The 19,854-nt window shown below is 42.1% G+C and overlaps 2 protein-coding genes across 2 annotated transcripts; both read right to left on the bottom strand.

Annotated features, from left to right (window-relative positions):
• Window positions 1-1,196: 1,196 nt before the first annotated feature.
• Window positions 1,197-15,194, bottom strand: LOC308365575 (GTPase IMAP family member 8-like; the record flags this gene model as incomplete). The annotated part of the gene is made up of 7 exons (XM_080839044.1): window positions 1,197-1,459; window positions 2,007-2,068; window positions 3,866-4,457; window positions 4,864-5,451; window positions 11,060-11,166; window positions 11,429-11,507; window positions 14,600-15,194. 7 exons carry the CDS (start codon window positions 15,192-15,194, stop codon window positions 1,197-1,199), a joined length of 2,286 nt encoding a protein of 761 aa, XP_080695170.1.
• A 17-nt stretch (window positions 15,195-15,211) lies between these two features.
• Window positions 15,212-19,227, bottom strand: LOC308365574 (GTPase IMAP family member 9-like; the record flags this gene model as incomplete). The annotated part of the gene is made up of 3 exons (XM_080839043.1): window positions 15,212-15,232; window positions 15,576-16,138; window positions 19,125-19,227. The coding sequence occupies 3 exons, from the start codon at window positions 19,225-19,227 to the stop codon at window positions 15,212-15,214; spliced, it is 687 nt and encodes a 228-aa protein (XP_080695169.1).
• Window positions 19,228-19,854: the final 627 nt, after the last annotated feature.

The raw sequence follows: 19,854 nt of genomic DNA, 5'->3' as shown, positions 1-19,854 counted from the left end.
ACCCACCAAAACGTACCGCATCTTTAATAACACCAAACCATGGTTCACAGCAAAGCTCAAGCAGCTTCGTCAAGCCAAAGAGGAGGCCTTCAAGAGTGGGGACAGGATCCTATACAACCAGGCCAGAAACTCACTGACTAAGGAGATCAGAGTGGCAAAGAGAAGCTACTCTGAAAAGCTCAGCTAACGACCCTGCGTCAGTGTTGAGAGGGCTGCAGGACATCACCAACTATAGGAAAACCTCCCCCCGCTTTATTGAAAATCCTCAACTGGCTGACGATCTGAATGTGTTTTACTGCAGATTTGATCACCCCACATTCACACCGCTCATCCGCTCCAACCCAGACTTTACACAATCATCGGCACCCCCTGTTATCACCTCCCCCCTCCCCCTGACTCCTCCCCTGCACTGACGGTTTGTGAAGAGGATGTGTGCCAGCTTGTAGGATGGCCGGGACCAAGAAATGGAGGCAGTGTCTCAGATGATTCTTTGGTCAATGGCACAGGTTTAATGTCCAGTTGCAAACACGCCAGAATGGAGAAAATAAAAGAAACAAAAACTCCAAACAATAATTCTAAGCAAACGAAGGTCCCTAAACAATTCAGCTCTAGCATGCAAAGTAACTCTCCAAAATCGTGAGTTAACTCTACTTCTAGTAGCACTCCAAACTAAACAATTCCCTAAACAATTCAGCTGCAACAAGATAAGTCAACTCTCACTTAACTCTCACTAAACCGGAGTTACGTAGCAGGTTGTAGCGCTCCAATCTTAACAATTCACATAGATTGTCTGAGGGGTCGGAAGTCGCACTCCAATTCAGTCACCAGCAATTTCACACCCCTCTCATCCCACCAACTTGGCCTTGGCACGTCTGACGCGGATGAACCAACAGTTCAAAGGTCCCTCCCGACTTTCTGATCGGGTTGTTCCTCTGTGTTGCGCCTGGAAGTCCACAAGCCACACGTTTTCAGTCTTGGTATGTTTAGTGGTTGTATGTCCAATATGCGGAACTGATCGTGGTGAAGTATGATGGTTGTGTTGTGTGTACCAATACACCGTGTGTCTGTACCCCGAGCTGGTTACGGTGTGCGTTTTTGCAACGGAATGTATTACCGTAGCGGTAACAGGCAGCTGCACCGTTACACAGCTATTTCAAAGACAAAAGACAAGGAAGGCCGCAGGCCCAGACGGTGTGTCACCCTCCTATCTGAAAGTCTGTGCTGATCAGCTGGCCCCCATTTTCACACGGATCTTCAACAGATCTCTGGAGCTGTGTGAAGTCCCCTCCTGCTTCAAACGCTACACCATCATCCCAGTCCCCAAGAAACCCTCCATCACTGGACTGAATGACTACAGACCTGTCGCCCTGACGTCTCTGGTCATGAAGTCCTTTAAAAGACTGGTGTTGACCCATCTGAAGGCCATCACAGTCCCCCTGCTGGTCCCTCTGCAGTTTGCCTACCGGGCAAACAGATCAGTGGATGATGCAGTCAACATGGGGCTGCATCACATCCTACAACACCTCGACTCCCCAGGGACCTATACAAGGATGCTGTTTGTCGACTTCAGTTCGGCGTTCAACACCATTATCCCTGAAGTCCTCCTCACCAAACTCACCCAGCTCAATGTGCCCGCCTCCACCTGTCAGTGGATCTCCAACTTCCTGATAGACAGGAAGCAGCAGGTGAAGCTGGGTGAAACAACATCCAGGACCCAGTCAGTCAGCACTGGTGCACCTCGGGATGTGTGCTCTCCCCACTGCTCTTCTCACTCTACACCAACGACTGCACCTCAGGTGACCCATCTGTTAAACTCCTTAAATTTGCAGACGACACATCAGTCATCGGCCTCATCCGTGATGATGATGAGTCTGCATACAGGCGGGAGGTTGAACAGCTGGCCCTGTGGTGCGGTCGCAACAACCTAGAGCTAAACACGCTTAAAACCGTGGAGATGACAGTGGACTTCATGAGGAGCCCCTCAGCACTGCCCCCCCTCACCATACTCAACAGTACTGTGTTGGCTGTAGAATCCTTCAAGTTTCTGGGATCCACTATCTCCAGGAACCTGAAGTGGGAACCCAACATCAACACCATCATCAAAAAGACCCAGCAGAGGATGTTCTTCCTGTGCCAGCTTAGGAAGTTCAACCTGCCTCAGGATCTGCTGATCCAGTTCTACACTGCAGTCATAGAGTCTGTTCTGCGCACTTCAGTATCTGTCTGGTTTGGTTCAGCCACCAAATTGGACAGGAACAGACTCCAACGGACAGTCAGGTCTGCTGAAAAGATCATCGGTGCCAACCTGCCCACCGTCCAAAGACTGTACACCGCCAGTCAGGAAACGGGCAGGAAAATTCACTGCAGACTCCTCACACCCCGGAAACAAACTTTTCAAACGCCTCCCCTCTGGTAGGAGTTACAGATCTCTGTTCACAAAAACCTCCAGACACAAAAACAGTTTCTTCCCCCTCGCCGTCTCACTATTGAACAACTCAAAGTAACATACATATTTATCCATGTAGCATATATATTTATCCCTGCACTTCTTGCACTCTCCACTTTCTTCTTTGCACTATTGTAACAATTCACAGCTCCTGTATATACTTTCTTAAACTTTCATAGACCATTGCACTGTTTGTTTTTGTATTGCATTGTGTTTGTTTTGTATTGTGTTGTAATGTATATTATGTGTAATGTATGTGTAAGCACATTGAGAGTCAGTTCACCAGGTCAAATTCCTTGTTTGTTCTAACTTACTTGGCAAATAAAATCTGATTCTGATTCTGATCACCCTGCCATCTTCGTGTCATTCATTTAATTATAATATATTTTTTTATCCAAACAATTAAATGACAACACTGAATAGTTTAACTGAGGATATTAGTGTGGTTTATTTATGAACTCCATTTAACCCTATCATATGATCTCCATGCGGCCATGACAAATATTTTTTTTCCTAAAACATACCTAAATTAATCAAAGCCATATATCTCTTCTACAAAACTGTGTACTTATTATTCACCAATGTACATTGTATTTCTTGTTTTACGGTCGTGTTCATGTCTAGCGCCCCCATACGGGTAACAGATAACCTCTTACAGAAATGGTTGTTACTCCAATCCAGGCACTATCAACTTATTGAAACCTATTTTACTCATTCTCAGGTTTAAAATAATACGCCCTTTGCCTGTCTTTGAGTCATTTTGAGGTGTGATTGGCTTAAGCGTAAACCAGACATCCAAATAATGATTTGGCACGGCCAGTCATGCACTCTCCATGCGCTTACACAAGGCTTGGAATAGCTGTGGATGCTGTGGAATGCTGTAGTACAGAGGGCAAGAACAAAGTATGAATGCTTGATATACAGCGACATACAGCGGTATTTGGCTTTGTATTTGTTGATTTTGGGGAGGTTATGCGACACTTGGAAACGTCGAAATCACACCATATGAAACCCTTTTGAGAACCCTAGAGATAACCCTAACCCTAAATGTGTAACACTTGTGAAGTTTTTGTCTATTTGCTTTAATATTTCTAGACACACTGTAAAGATGCTGTTGAATCAGGCAATATAAATAACAGTGTGCTAGGATAGTTGAATGCCCAAGGGTCTTCTTTAATGTTAGCCACGGATGGTTATTATGGAACGTGTACAACCATAGATATTCAAGTTTAAATTAAACTTAAAATTAAAAAATAGGCTAAAATACCCCTCTGCGCCAACAGGTTTAAGTGTCTTAACTCACCCATCAGTGATCTGAGAGACTCTCTCTCTCTCTTCACCTTCATCATCCTCTCTTTCCCTCTCTCTTCATCTCTCCTCCGCCTCTCCTCCAATATTTCTATTATCTGTCTCTCTAACTCATAATAGCGTCCTCTGTTTCCTGCCACCATCTCTTCTATCTTCTCCATCAGCTGTATAACCTGCATGTGATCTTCTCTCTTCTGATTGTTGAGGACATGATATCTGTTCCCACATTTCTCTACCAGCCAGTGCAGACTCTCTCCTTCACTCTCAATGTGCTGCTCAATGGGTGTGTCTTCCAGCCAGTCTCCACGGGTGAATAGCACGATAGTGTGTCTCCACACTCTCTCACTCAGAAGCACCAGGTGTTTCTGCACTGATCTTTTCTCTGTCTTTGTGAATGGAGTGTCTACACGGATGACCAGCAGGAGAGCGTGCGGTCCAGGAAGACACAGAGACACACTGAGCTCAATCTCATTTTTAGTCAGTTCAGGAGTTTCCTCTAACTGATAATTCCTCCACCATCCTGGAGCCTCCACCACAGTGACCTGCCTCCCTGCTACTTGTCCCTGTCTCTTCACACACTGAGCTGTTCTCCCAACAGGATCAAACTCCTCTCTGCCCAGGATAGTGTCTCCTGTTGTACTCTTCCCAGCTCTGGTGTATCCCAGCAGCACAATCCTCAACTCTGACAGATGAAGAGAATCACCTGACATGAAGAAGCACAAGTCAGTCAGTGCAGGTTATAGTTCTTCTGAATAACTTTTTATCATAGTCAGCTATAGACGTAACATAAGACAAATGCATACTTAATGCACATTGTGTATTAATGGACATGTATGAAACATAACACTTGTAGATTTTGTCAATGCGTTTATTAGAAGCAATAGCAGTTCTGATAATGTGTCTCCTATCTGCTGTGTAAATGTCTGTAACTGTGTAAAGAAAGCGAATGTACAATCCATTGGAGAAGAGCAACAAAAGGGAAGTTGTTGAATATGAGATTCTTAACTCACCCATCAGTGATCTGAGAGACTCTCTCTCTATCTTCACGCTCATCATCCTCTCTTTCACTCTCTCTTCATCTCTCCTCCTCTTCTCCTCCATTATTTCTCTTCTCTGTGTCTCCATCTGATAATGGTGTCCTCTGTTTCCTGCCACCATCTCTTCTATCTTCTCCATCAGCTGTGTAACCTGCATGTGATCTTCTCTCTTCTGATTGTTGAGGACATGATATCGGTTCCCACATTTCTCTACCAGCCAGTGCAGACTTTCTCCTTCACTCTCAATGTGCTGCTCAATGGGTGTGTCTTCCAGCCAGTCTCCAAAGGTGAACATCACAATAGTGTGACTCCACACTCTCTCACGGAGAAGCTCCAGGTGTTTCTGCACTGATCTTTTCTCTGTCTCTGTGAATGGAGTGTCTACACGGATGACCAGCAGAACAGCGTGCGGTCCAGGAGGACACAGAGACACACTGAGCTCAATCTCATTTTTAGTCAGTTCTGTAGTCTCCTCTAACTGATAATTCCTCCACCATCCTGGAGCCTCCACCACAGTGACCTGCCTCCCTGCTACTTGTCCTTGTCTCTTCACACACTGAGCTGTTCTCCCTACAGTATCAAACTCCTCTCTGCCCAAGATGGTGTTTCCTGATGAACTCCTACCAGCTCTTCTGTATCCCAGCAGCACAATCCTCAACTCTGTGAGATCATGAGTGAAGGATTGAAGAAAAAAAGTATAAAATAATTTAAAGCTCACACAATAATATGACTGAAGACCCTTTTGCTTAAATGTTACTGAGATGAAACGAGTGAAAGTGTAACTCCCTTTGGTCAGCAAAGAATTGACAAATATTTTCAGGTTCAAAATTATGTATTTGGCTTAGAAATGTGTAAGGAACGTGTGTTTATCAAAGTATTGAAAATATTCTAAATGTGTCATGTTTGATTGTACTCTTTTCAATATCCAGATGACCAAAATAAAAAAAAAATAATAAAAAATAAAAAAGTGTAACTCACTGGGACTGAGTGTAAGAGCTGCCATGTCCTCTGGATCCAGTCAGTCAGTCAGTCAGTGTGGATAACCGCTCTCTGCTGTCTGTCTGTCTGTGGGATACTGGAGCTGTATTAACACTATAATACCATAAAACTGTCCCTCTATTATAGTCGCTGCCACATGACAATTAAGACATTTTTGATCTTTGTAAAATCTTATGTATTTATTTTATGAAACGTAGTTTCTTTACCTGATGTGGTGGCGTCTGTAGAAAATAGAGGCAACAAAGAAACAGGTCTCACTTGTTAAGAGGACAGCGATGTGTCCTCTCCTCTGATTGGTTAGCCCCCATGGAATATATGTTATCAAAATAAACAGAATGATGAGCTTCTGTAACCACTGGGGCTTGTGAAGGTCCTGTTTCATTAGTGTATGTGTATACAGTGAATTTCCATCAGCAGGGTACTTCCACAACCACGCAGATGGGAAAGATTTAATCAGACATTTGTGTTGCAGTATTCACTGATTCACCAGATTTGCTGTGTTGATGTGGGTGAGGCTTGTTATCCTGATGTGTCAGGTGACTGTGGAGGGCCTGTCTGATTGGCTCAGCACTCACCTGTGTGGGACTCCTGCTGCCAAACCTCCTCCACTCTCTCCTCCACCAGAGAGGCCTTTCAGCACCTCCCTCCACACTGACACCTGTGCCATGGGACTCAACAGCACCTCCCTCCACACTGACACCTGTGCCATGGCACCTCCTCCACACTGACACCTGTGCCATGGGACTCAACAGCACCTCCTCCACACTGACACCTGTGCCATGGGACTAAACAGCACCTCCCTTCACACTGACACCTGTGCCATGGGACTCAACAGCACCTCCCTCCACACTGACACCTGTGCCATGGGACTCAACAGCAACTCCCCCCACACTGACACCTGTGCCATGGCACCTCCTCCACACTGACACCTGTGCCATGGGACTCAACAGCACCTCCCTCCACACTGACACCTGTGCCATGGGACTCAACAGCACCTCCCTCCACACTGACACCTGTGCCATGGGACTCAACAACACCTCCCTCCACACTGACACCTGTGCCATGGTACTCAACAGCACCTCCCCCCACACTGACACTTGTGCCATGGGACTCAACAGCACCTCCCTCCACACTGACACCTGTGCCATGGGACTCAACAGCATGAAGTGGGCACATTTACTGGGCTCAGATGAAGTCCCTTTAGACCTGCACATCCTGCCACCATCACAGTTCTAAATGGTACAGGGTTACCAGGCAACCATAGATTGTGTAAATAACCACAAGGTTTTAAAATAAAGAAAACAGATGGACTTTGGATGGGGAGGGGGAGGAAGGCTTGATAAGAGAGCTGTGCAATGCAGGATAGGGTTAGGGTAAGGGTTAGATTTAGGGTTAGGACACACACACAAGTGGGCTGTTTAGACACAAGTTCTCAACATTACTCCGGGCAATTAATCATACCTGCATATGTGAAAGTGACAAAAGTGAAAGTGACTCTATGGCAGAGGTGGTGTAGACACACACACTCTGAATTCCACCTCTGCATTTGACCCATCAAGAGAAGTGACACAGAGTACTGAGCTAATCAGAAAGCCCCTCCAGAGTCACCTGACACATCAGGATTACAAACCACACCCACATCACCACAGCAACTCTGGCACCAACCTGTTTCTAACCTGAAACCCTAACCAGTAGGCCATGGCCATGGAAACACACACACACACACACACACACACACACACACACACACACACACACACACACACACACACAAGGACTGATAAAAGTTGACTTCCCAACAATACTCCAGACAACGAAAAACTCATGGGGACCTTGCAAAATAGTGAGCCTGCATAGATGTATAACAACTGTGTTATACCTTTATAATGGCTTATTAATGGCCTACAAAGTGTTTACAACATATTAATAACCGTATTATAAACCATTTATAACCCTTTAAAAAGGTGGGGGGGGGGGCTTATTGTAAAGTGGTACCATGTAATCTAAAACAGACTTCCTGCATGTCTACACCACCTAACCTCTTGGATTAGGCCAGGAAAAAGTCACCTACACTGGTCTGGATTAGTTAGATTGAGGGCGCTATGAAAATAAACAATGCATCAAGAACAGCATTGAATAGGGTGGATCAGGACTGGAAAGTATTAATAATGGCCATTTCATATTTTAAATTATATTTATAAAAACATTATGCAGCCTACAAGGGTAGTAGGTTACAGGCTATTGGGCCATCTTCAAGGTCAAAAAAGTACAAACTATACATAAAATATCCTTACAACACATCACACTATGATTTGGATAATCAAATCTGGTTAAACAACATGAACAAGAGGGTTACTATTCTCAGGACTCACAAGGCCATCTTCAAAGTCTAATGATTTCAACAAGATACAAACAACCTGGATGAATGAAATGGCCAGAGTACAACAATCTATAATTCCAATGCCACCTGTTAATTTTGCACAGGTTCTAGTGGTAGCTATTCTCAGTAGCACCACAAGCTGATGAAGTTTTAATGTAATACAGGAATGAATAATCATAACTTCAAAAACAAATCATTTTCAACTACATTATCTCAAATCAAGAACTATGTTAATGCACCAATCCGAAGGTGACTTCTGCTCCTCAAGTTGTAAAAGGGCCATTGTAGTCGAGGACGAGAACTTACTACACACACCCTTAGAGTTAATTTATGGGTGGCGGTCAGAGCCATTATTCTTCATGGACAGCATTCATAATTGCGTCCATGTTTGTGAATGATTCAGGATGATAGCATGACATCAGTTAAAAACATATTGTATCAAGGAGACATTGTGTTGTATGAAAATCCATAGCTGGACAAATGACTATAACTACCAAGCTAGCGTAACTATTCCGGATATCGGCCGCTTGGTTAAGAAATCGCTATACTATGTCTATTTATAGATTAACGTTAGGTGTAAACTTACCCAAACCAACGGTTTTCGAGAGAGATGTTTGTCCTTTTCAACTTGTACGACTCGTTTAACACCGTAAGAAACCGTATTTCAAAATATTTCTGTTAATGTTTACGGTGACACGTTTTCGAGTACGTTTTTAAATGAGTCGAATATCGTCACTCCCACTTTGCTCCACTTACCGCGTTGAATTCGTGATAATAAAATGCTTTTCCTATTGCTTTGACGTATCCTGGTTTAATTTCTGTACAAATGCCTTAGTCACAATATGTTTTGTCAAGAAAACGTTAATCTCAATAGTGTTATTTTAGTTTAATTAGGGTATTTTGTGGGCTTGCTTTGACCTGATTCAGTTGTAGGTGCAGTCTATTCACTTAAACCTGCACAAAACAAACATGGCGTGATTATGTATGTTATGTATTAAAAATTAAGACATCAATATAAGGGTATTTTAATTGTAATATTGTTAGTGGAAATACAAACATTTTATCTAATTCAACTTTGTTTTAGGTAAACTGTACGCCACTACGGAAGGCGAACTTCTTCCGTCCAATTTCTCAACTAGTGCCTTTCATATTGACATGGGTCTAAACGACCAGAGTAATCGGATTTGATCTCTGTGAGCATCCGTACTTACATTACGTCATGGTATCTGTTTTAGCATTTGATATGACAGTTTAAAATCACAGTTAAACTTCATCTTGGAGAGAACTAATCCGACGGTACAACTTAAAGACCAAACGAAATATTCGTCGCGCCACTGAGTATTCCACACTATTAGGTACACGCAAAAGTGCACTATAAAAAAACACTATTTCGCAAGCTTAAATTAGGTCTACAGAGTTAATTTTTTCCACAAGTAAACCTTAAATGCCATATTTTTGTGGGAGATTACGTTTCTCTCCATTGGTGTCCGAAGTTGATCACGACAGTGAATGTAAACATGACAACGAGGTATGGTGCCGATATTCGACGTGTGCCGATATTCGACTCCGTTCCGCTAGCTAGCTTATAGAGGGAACACTGTGGTAAAAACTTTCAGGCAACACAGGTGTGAGACTGCAGCTTTATTTATGGCACCGGGGAAAGTTACAAACACCACAAGGGTCAAGAAACAAATCCAAAGTTCTGTGGGGCAAGGCCCCTTCTTATAACAAACCTAAATCACATACAGTCCTATTATTCCAGTGAAAGACACTGACATATGACCAGACTAGTTTTGTGTTTCACAATACACTATATGCATCCTATGGTCTTCCTTATTGTTTTCATCTAATGCTCTATCCCATAGTGTCAATTATGTATATCAGCAGCCTTTCCTGCTACTGTTTAGGCCAGTCTGTTACATTGTGGCTGCCTTAGAAAGGTCCCAATGGTCCTGCCAATATGTTTATCATGTTACTCATCAGAAGGAATTCATGAATACACCAAATTGTAGTCATAAGACCTCAGGAACAGGAAAAGTACAATATGATGTAATACGTCCGACCACATCAGAATAAGTCAAATAAAAGGCCTCTCTGGTGGAGGAGAGAGTGGAGGAGGTTCAGCGTTTAGTAAATGTCTAGTAAATAACTGACCTAGAAATAAGCCACCCCACAAATCTCAGTTTTAAAAATAACCTAGTTACTTTGCTTGGATGCACTTAAAAGGTCTGAACTGATTGCTTACTGTTTGTGGAATAAGATCATAGCTTCTTGCTTACTTTAAATTAGTTAAAAAGTATATCTTTCAAACTTGCACAAAAATGATCTCACAACACATCTTAACAAAAGCTATTAGGCATCCCCTGTAAGGAGTGCTCTGTTTGGTAAACACAGTGTCTCTGTTTTCATGAGGGGACAAAACATTTCCCTTCATCACACATGGACGTGTGCCAGACACAAAGTGAATGTCAGGCAGAAGAACTGAACTGGTAAACAAGTGACATTTCTTCTTTATTTACTGTAAGATAAAGTTTAAGTTAAAGTGTTAAACAATTTACGTTTAAGTAGTTATCGTTTGAGCAACTTTCATGTTGAAATAAAAATATATATAGGGCTAAATGGGTGTGTCTCCCAGACTCCACGGGTGAACAGCACTATAGTAAGGACAAACAGTATCCCACAACACATTAAATCACAAGCTATTATGTAGAGAAAACATGCACTGTATGTTGGAATGGTTATTTCAAACTAGTATATGAGAAGACAAAGCACATTACATTTTGTGTGAACAAGAGTCTCACTGAAAAGTAGGAATGTAATTAGCTAGTCTTTTACAGGTTTACAGCACGTCAGAATCATATTGTTCCTTCTTTGATCTCTTCTTCTAACTCTTGTTGCCTTTGTCTAATTCCTCCTGTGCCTCAAGAAGGTCTCCATGGGCCTTCTTTTTTGGAAACTTGAATCCACTGGAATCTGAGCTCCGACCAGAACCGGCTCTAGAACCCAAAGATCGAATTCCAGAGCTTTGGGAAGAAGTTATAGAGCTCATTGATCCATGGAGAGAGCTGATGTCAAATCCTGTCTGTGATCTGAAGGAGCTGTATGCAGAGCTGGTGAAAGACCAGCGGTCAGAGTCTCTCCTGGATTCTCCACTCACTATGAAACAGGACAAATGTCAGTGAAGAATGATAAGTAAACATGTGCAGATCAATAATATAGATAACGCAAGAGGATAACAGAACACAATGTTCTGCATACAGTTCTGTGTAAACATCTTGAGTCTCCACTGTGTTCTGCTCTGTGTTTTTCATTCGCAGGTCCACATACTTGTCAATATCTAGTGTCAAAATACAGTCATAGAGTGTGACGCATGATACTTAATAATTAAGGTTTTGAAAAGTTTTATATTGTATACTTGTTCTTGATACTGTGCAGGTATAACACATGATGGTGTGTGAAATACTAGCCTGGCCTCCAGCTTGATCAGTGTTTGCATATTTAGCTGTTGTACCAGTGCACAGGTGCAATACGATGTAATCCGTCCGACCACATCAGAATAAGTCAAATAAATGTCAAATAAATGTCTAGTAAATAACTGACCTAGAAATAACCCACCCCACAAATCTCTGTTACCTAGTTACTTTGCTTGGATGCACTTAAAAGGTCTGAACTGATTGCTTACTGTTTGGTGGAATAAGATCAACGTTAATCTCGTGGTCATTTTTTTTACGCGTTAAAATGGGTTTGTGCTAACGCCGTTAGTAACGCATTAAACTGACAGCACTAAAACATATATAAAAGGAAATTAATGTAAATAAACCCGTTTGCTCTTTTTTCACCCCTTGCCCAATAAGAATTGATAAGAGAATCGATAAGCAGGAATCGTTAAGCAGGAATCGATAAGCAGGAATAGATTAGGCATCGGAATCGTTAAATTGTAAATTCTTCCTTAAATGATCGGATTAGCAGGAGAATCAAGTTCCATTGACAACACCAAATGCCAGAATTGAAATTGAGGTCTTTGTCGTTTTCGATTCTCATACCAAGCTTGAAAGTCAAGCATGTCTTCATTTTGAGTGATCTCTTCGGAGTAGTTATGGTAAGCTGCCTTTGTTCTAGTGTTGCTTGAGGCTGTCAGAAATGATTCAGCTGCACCAGAAGATGCAATCCCCCCCGGCCTCCACCAGAGCCTCTGTCCTACCACTGTCCTGAAGTAGAGTTTCAATTGATTTCAGTGCTGCCTTCTCTATGTTAATCTTTGTACTAATCTGTTGCCTGTGTCCTCTGGGAATGTGGGAGCAAAATAGGGGGGGGGCATGTCTCTGACACAAGCTAACATATGGTATGAATGCATTGAGAATCAGGGCCTATAGTATAGCTAGACATGGGTTGTGTCCACTTCCTTCCGGCAGTTTGAAATGTTCAAACACGACACAACATTAAACTATCTGACAAACTCAAATATCTGTATAGCATACCATGTAATCTGTCCAGCCACATCAGAATAAATCAAATAAATGCCCAGTAAATTACTGACCTAGAAATAACCAACAAATCTCTGTTTACAAATTACCTGTTTACTTTCCTTGGATGAACCACTTAAAAGGTTTGTCTGAACTGTTTGCTTACTGTTTGGTGGAATGAGATCATAGCTGCTTGCTTTCTTTAAATGAGTTGCCAGTCGTTCCTCTGGTCCTGTGTGTGATCTGAAGGAGCTGTGTGCAGATCTACTGGGAGACCAGCGGTCAGAGAGGGAGTCTGCAGTCACTGACAGGGAGAAGAAATAATTGAATAATTAATAAACATGAGTTCTACATTCAACCCAAATGTGTCCTGACATTAAAACACTAATAAGGTTGTATTTGAAAAAGCTGATATGATTATGGGGGAGCCAAACACTTACTCATCTTCACAAAATAAATGGAGAACGGCAAACTAATCAAGTTAAACTCCCTTAGTTACGAAGCTAATAGCAATCCAACGTTAGATATGCTGATGCTGAGCTAAATATGTTTGCTAACCATTCATAGCTGCTAATATTTACTTTCACATTATCAATTGACTGAATTGTCTGGGTGTGTTCTCAGGTGACTGAAAAAGATACATTTGGTGATTCTTTTGTTTGTGTAAAGTATTATCTGGTTTGGGAAGGTTTTTTATGTAATAGGTTACAGAGTACCCTGTTAAAAATTGAATAAGTAATGCAAGTATTTTAGTTACTTCTTCACAGTAATATAACTCATTACATGTTATTACTTTAGATTACTTTTTGATTGGCAGATGAGAGGCAGTCCATATTCAAACAAGAGAACCAATAAAAATACAACTTCAGAATTTGAGCCCATACTGCCAAATGAATAGAGCCTGTCTAGATGGTGAAAATATGTAAACAGTAGAATGTGCTATCATGAGTATTACTACTTTTTTGAACGTTTACAGATAAAATGTAAAAAATTGTATTAAGAAGTAGATTAGCGGGAGAAAAGATTAAAGATAGGGAGGCTTCTTTAAATATCCAGAGTGTTGGCAGTTGTGGATCCGTGGTCGATTATTGATGTTCGTCTCAGGATCAGGTTATTAGGTGCTCTCTAAATAACTACAAAACGCACGCAAATGTAAAAAAAAAACACAACGTAAAACTAACTGACAAACACAAATATCTGTATACCATACCATGTAATCTGTCCAGCCACATCCAAATAAGTCAATTAAATAACCCTACCCCTCAAATATCAAATGACTAGGGATGCACCGATACCGATACCAGTATCGGGTATCGGGCCGATACTTTGTTAAAATACTCGTACTCGTACTCATTTTGAATTGCCGATACCAAAAACCGATACCCAGTGTTGCGTCTGAACGCGTGTGCTTTCTTCTCCTCTACTGTATATGCCTGGCAGGTGTGAGAGCGCCGAAGTTGCGTAGAGGCCGAGAGCAGTATTGCAGACAGATAGAGATTTTAGAAAAATTATAGCTGGCAACATATTGAAAAAAGAACTGAACCTAGATTACTGACCTAGAAATAACCCACCCCCACAAATCTCTGTTTACAAATGACCAATTTACTTTCCTCAGATATACCACTTATTAGGTTTGTCTGAACTGTCTACCTACTGTTAGGCGGAATGAGATCATAGCTGCTTGCTTTCTTTAAATGAGTTGCCAGTCGCTCCTCTGGTCCTGTCTGTGATCTCAACGAGCTGAATGCAGATCTACTGGGAGACCAGGAGTCAGAGAGGGAGTCTGCATTCACTGACAGGGCAAACAAATAATCACAAGAAATGAATAAACATGAATTATACATGTAAACACAAATTTTGTGGTTTGGTTTCATATAGAGCTGAATAAGCCCAATCATGTTGCCCCACACTGGGGTCTTGGCAAACAAGTTTAATGAGATAATGGTTGGTTGCCTGAGTTACTCACCAACATGAATATTAGGTTCTGCCACCATCTCTTCTATCTTCTCCATCAGCTGTGTGACCTGCATGTGATCTTCTCTTGTCTGATTGTTGAGGACATGATATCTGTTTCCACATTTCTCTACCAGCCCCTGCAGACTCTCTCCTTCACTCTCAATGTGCTGCTCAATGGGTGTGTCTCCCAGCCAGTCTCCACAGGTGAACAGCACTATAGTGTGACTCCACACTCTCTCACCGAGAAGTTCCAGGTGTTCCTGCACTGATCTTCTTTCTGTCTCTGTGAATGGAGTGTCAACGCGAATGACCAGCAGCAGAGCGTGGGGTCCAGGAAAACACAGAGACACACTGACCCCAATCTCCTCTTTAGTCATGTTGGGAGTTTGATCCAAGGAGACATTCATCCACCATCCTGGAGCCTCCACCACAGTGACCTGCCTCCCTGCTACTTGTCCCTGTCTCTTCACACACTGAGCTGTTCTCCATACAGTATCAAACTCTTCTCTGCCCAGGATGGTGTTTCCTGATGAAGTCTTCCCACCAAGTCTATATCCCAGCAGCACAATCCTCAACTCTGACAGATGAAGAAAATCACCTGACATAAAGACGCACAAGTCAGTCAGTTCTGGTTATAGTTATTCTGAATGAATTTGGATCTGGACTTGGAAAATTACACTTGTCTATAGTGTCAATGTGTTTATCAGTAGCAATAATGCACTAATCCTCTGTCTCATATCTGCTGTGTAAAATGCCTGTAACTGTGTAAAGAAAGCTAAAGTACAATCCATTGAGACGAGCAGCAAAAGGGAAGTTGTTGAATATGAGATTCTTAACTCACCCATCAGTGATCTCAGAGACTCTCTCTCTATCTTCACCTTCATCATCCTCTGTTTCACTCTCTCTTCATCTCTCCATCTCTTTTCCCCCAACAGGTCTCTTCTCAGTCTCTCCATCTCATAATGGTGTCCTCTGTTTCCTGCCACCATCTCTTCTATCTTCTCCATCAGCTGTGTAACCTGCATGTGATTTTCTCTCATCTGATTGTTGAAGACATGATATCTGTTCCCACATTTCTCTACCAGCCACTGCAGACTCTCTCCTTCACTCTCTATGTGCTGCTCAATGGGTGTGTCTCCCAGCCAGTCTCCACGGGTGAATAGCACTATAGTGTGACTCCACACTCTCTCACTGAGAAGCTCCAGATGTTCCTGCACAGATATTTTCTCTGCCTCTGTGAATAGATTGTCCACATCTATGACCAGCAGCAGAGCGTGGGGTCCAGGAGGACACAGAGACACACTGAGCTCAATCTCATTTTTAGTCATGTTGGGAGTTTGATCCAAGGGTAAATTCCTCCACCATCCTGGAGCCTCCACCACAGTGACCTGCCTCCCTGCTACTTGTCCCTGTCTCTTCACACACTGAGCTGTTCTCCCTACAGTATCAAACTCCTCTCTGCCCAGGATGGTGTTGCCTGATGAAGTCTTCCCATATCTTCTATTCCCCAGCAGCACAATCCTGAACTCTGACAGATGAAGAGCTTCACCTGAAAAGAAAAAGTACAATTCAGTTAGAACATGTTTAAGTTCTTTAGATTTGGTTCCAAACATGAATAACAGTGAACTTTTTTACTTTTTTTTAAATATTTATTCAGGGGCTCTTAAGCCTTGTAGAACCTGATAATGTAATAATTTCCTGATAACGTAATAACCCTGATAATGTAATAACAAGTCCGAGCGGACAACAAGATGCGTCAACTCAACTCTGCCACCTTGTGGACACAGGAGGGAATTACAATTGAAAGAATGCGTTTCAGACAGACCGACCGACCGACAGACCGACAGACCGACAGACCGACAGACCGACAGACCGACAGACCGACAGACCGACGGACGGACGGACATACCCTCTTATAGAGATGCCGGACGCATTTAAAAAAATCCCTCATAAGTCCCTAAAAGATGTAATAAAACCTGATAAAGTGCATTTCCCAATAATGTAACAATCGCCATACCAATAATGTAATACAATGTTACATTAATTGGAAGTTATTACATTATCAGGTTAGCCTCAATTTTGCAGAACCTGATAATGTAATAAATTCCTGATATTGTAAAATTAGGCCATATCTATGAGCAAGGTTCACAAACACATCCATCTCAAAACACAAAATAAGTGCAAATGAGGCAATAACTTGATCTGTTGGATATGAGTAATGGAAGGTGGAAAATGGAAAGGATGAGTCTTGATGTCTTTAGCCATTGTGTTTTCCACTGAAAGGACAAGCCAACAGAGGATCCATTCAAACTGCCTTGTCATGTGCAAAGTCAAGGGAAAGTAGAGGAAATGCATTTTGCATGATGTTTTTGCAGTATATAGTGTAATTTTTAAGGGACATTGCCACACAAAATCAAAAGAGAATTTGATATAAATCAAATAGCGAAATGTCAGCTTTTGATGATCAATGAGGGTCCGTGTATCATCCGATCATTCAAGTATTCCATTCAATCTGGCAAACGGAAAACAAAATAACGACTCAATGTTTTGTTTTCCCGTTTTTCTGTATGACCAAATAAATGGGAATTTGTGTTTGTTTTCCTTTTTTTCAACACAAAACAGAACAAATAATAAAGAGGGAAACCAAAACGAAATAATGCGTGTCATTTATGATTATTGTTTTTCTGTTTCCCCACACCCCCATGATCCTATGCGAAAGTTACCAGTGTTCGTCAAGGAAAGGCGTGTTATAATGCAGAGCTGCCAAGCGTCACGCTTTGAGTGTGACAGTCACGCAATTTGAACCACTCACACCACACGCTACACTTGACATTTCTCATGCTTATTTACCCATTCAATAGTCTATATTTTTATTTCCATGATAATAAACTTTGGTCCTCGTGGCTTCGAGTAACTCTGATTGACTGACCGAGATAACCAATCCGGCAGTCTTTTGTGCCCAAATCTAACCAACCACGGAAGGCACCACGCAATATAAACCAATCAGAAGCAACGTAAGGCGGGTCTTGACACAGGGGTGCAAACTTGTCACCTTTCGGCGAAATTCGCCGTTTTTAACTTTTCCCATTATAGTTTTATGAGTTAAATCGCAGAGACTATAACATCAGCTAGATCACTAGCTATCATTTAATGCATATTGAACTCTTCTATTGAGCAACCAGAAAACACAACTTAAGCTGCAATTTTAGTTTAATTTCTCAAAATCAGCTCACCAATAAAAAGAGAGCTTGTGTGTTTTTAAATTGACATAAAAAAAATACAGCTTCCAAACATTTTCGAAGCAATTTGACCTTGAATGTGAGTAGTTGATTGAGTTATCATCTGCCCCGTCTTTTGATGCAATCATTTTAGCTCGGGCATTGGTCGCCCATTATGTATTTATCACTTCAATGGATTGGAAGTCCACTTTCCAGGCTCTCGCACGCCCCCTTCAGTGAGGCAGAGGTTACGTTTGCCTACCCTATGTGCTTTTTCACTGCGGTTTTATGACAGATCAGCAAGACTTAATAGGTTCGACACCGCAGTGAAAAAGCACATAGGGTAGGCAAACGTTTGGTTGCTAAATAGAAGAGTTCAATTTGCATTAAATGATAGCTAGTGATCTAGCTGACGTTATAGTCTCTGCGATTTAACTCATAAAACTATAATGGGGAAAGTAAGAAACCCCTCAGGGTCATCAATGTGCAAGCTGCCAATTTAATGGTTATTTAAGATACTGCATCTGTAACTTATTAGCAACTAAACTCCGCTGACGACCGTGTCTTTTATATGTACATTTTTCGGCGTTTTCGCGCTTAGATTTTCCCAAAGGGACCGAGAAATAGACACTGTACTATCCGTTAACACCGTTATTGTAACCTATTTTGGCTTAAAAACGGCAAATTTCGCCGAAAGGTGACAAGTTTGCACCCCTGTGTCAAGACCTGCCTTACGTTGCTGCTGATTGGTTTAAGGTGTGAGCCATGCACCTTCTGTGTGGTGGAAGGCAAGGATCCTCTAAATCTGATAGAGGTGCAGGCTCCATCCCATCATCCTCATCTGAGCTCTCACTAGCAGGGCAAGATTCTTCTGATGCATCATCTTCAGTTGCTTCATCAGCAGCATCAGTAATGGCAACACTCTCTCCAAAACAGTTGAATGCTTTAACAAATTTGAGGCGTTGTCCGTCACGATGCACACAATTTTGTTCTGAATTTTGAACTCCTTATACACATCTGACAACATGTTTTCCTGCTCCTCTGACACGGTGGCATGCAAGGACTGCTTACCTTCTCTGTGATACATCATTTTTATCCAGCCAATTAATGGTAATGCCCATAAATCCTCTTTTACAGCTGACCAACAATCTGCTGTGGTGCAAACATGGTCAATATCAGCAAGTTCAACTTTATGGTCACTGATAACCTCACTGAATTATGTATCTAACAGTCCCTGAACCTGCCTTCTTGAAGGGACACGTCTGCCTGGTTGCAAAACATTCACTAGCCTGATGAAGGAGGGCTTTTCCACTTTACTCAGAGGCTGTAAATCTCCAACAATGTAGTCAAATATGAGTTTGTCTACCTGTTGCTGGGAAATCATACCCTTGAAGGCTGCAGAGAATGTGGTCTGGGTCATTTGGGGCTGCAGGGGCTCTTGGTCTTTTTTGACTTTCAATAACTTGGAGAAAACCTTTCAGGCTAGCTGGATGCTTCAGCTCCACATGGCGTTTTAAATTAGATGTGGATGAGGCTGACGTCCGAACTTGCTTTTTCAGCGCAGGAAGACGCAATTTGCACACAAAGGTTACATTTTTACCGTCGGCATCTTTCTCAGACTGTGTGTAAAAATCTTTCAAAAAACGATAAGGTGGATCAGATGTAGTCCCTGAGTCTGCGTCTCTGCTTTCACTTGCCATTTGTATGATACCAAGAGCTGTTGTTTTAAAATACGTTGCTTGTGTAGTCTACATATGTGTGTGAGGAATCATGGGTAACGTAGTGCGAAGTCAAGTTAGTTGGTTTAGTTTAGGTTACATCACGAAAATGTTACGGGCACTGAGCAACGACATGGTGCAAGCAATCGATTTAGACAGCGTCTCTCCTCAGGAGAAGGAAAACATTCCATAACGTTTGAGCTAGACCTCAGATAATATGAACGTGTTCACCGTTCTAATTAATTATTTGTCATTAGGTTGCGTTCACTTCATAATTCTTACAAAAATGAGCGTGTTCAATGCACAACACTGCCTGTGGTCAACCATGG

The sequence above is a fragment of the Sprattus sprattus genome, assembly GCF_963457725.1.
Source record: "Sprattus sprattus genome assembly, chromosome: 5".
In the NCBI taxonomy this organism is placed as follows: domain Eukaryota; kingdom Metazoa; phylum Chordata; class Actinopteri; order Clupeiformes; family Clupeidae; genus Sprattus; species Sprattus sprattus.
Note: the sequence above shows the minus strand (reverse complement) of the source record. Positions and strands in the feature narration are given on the sequence as shown.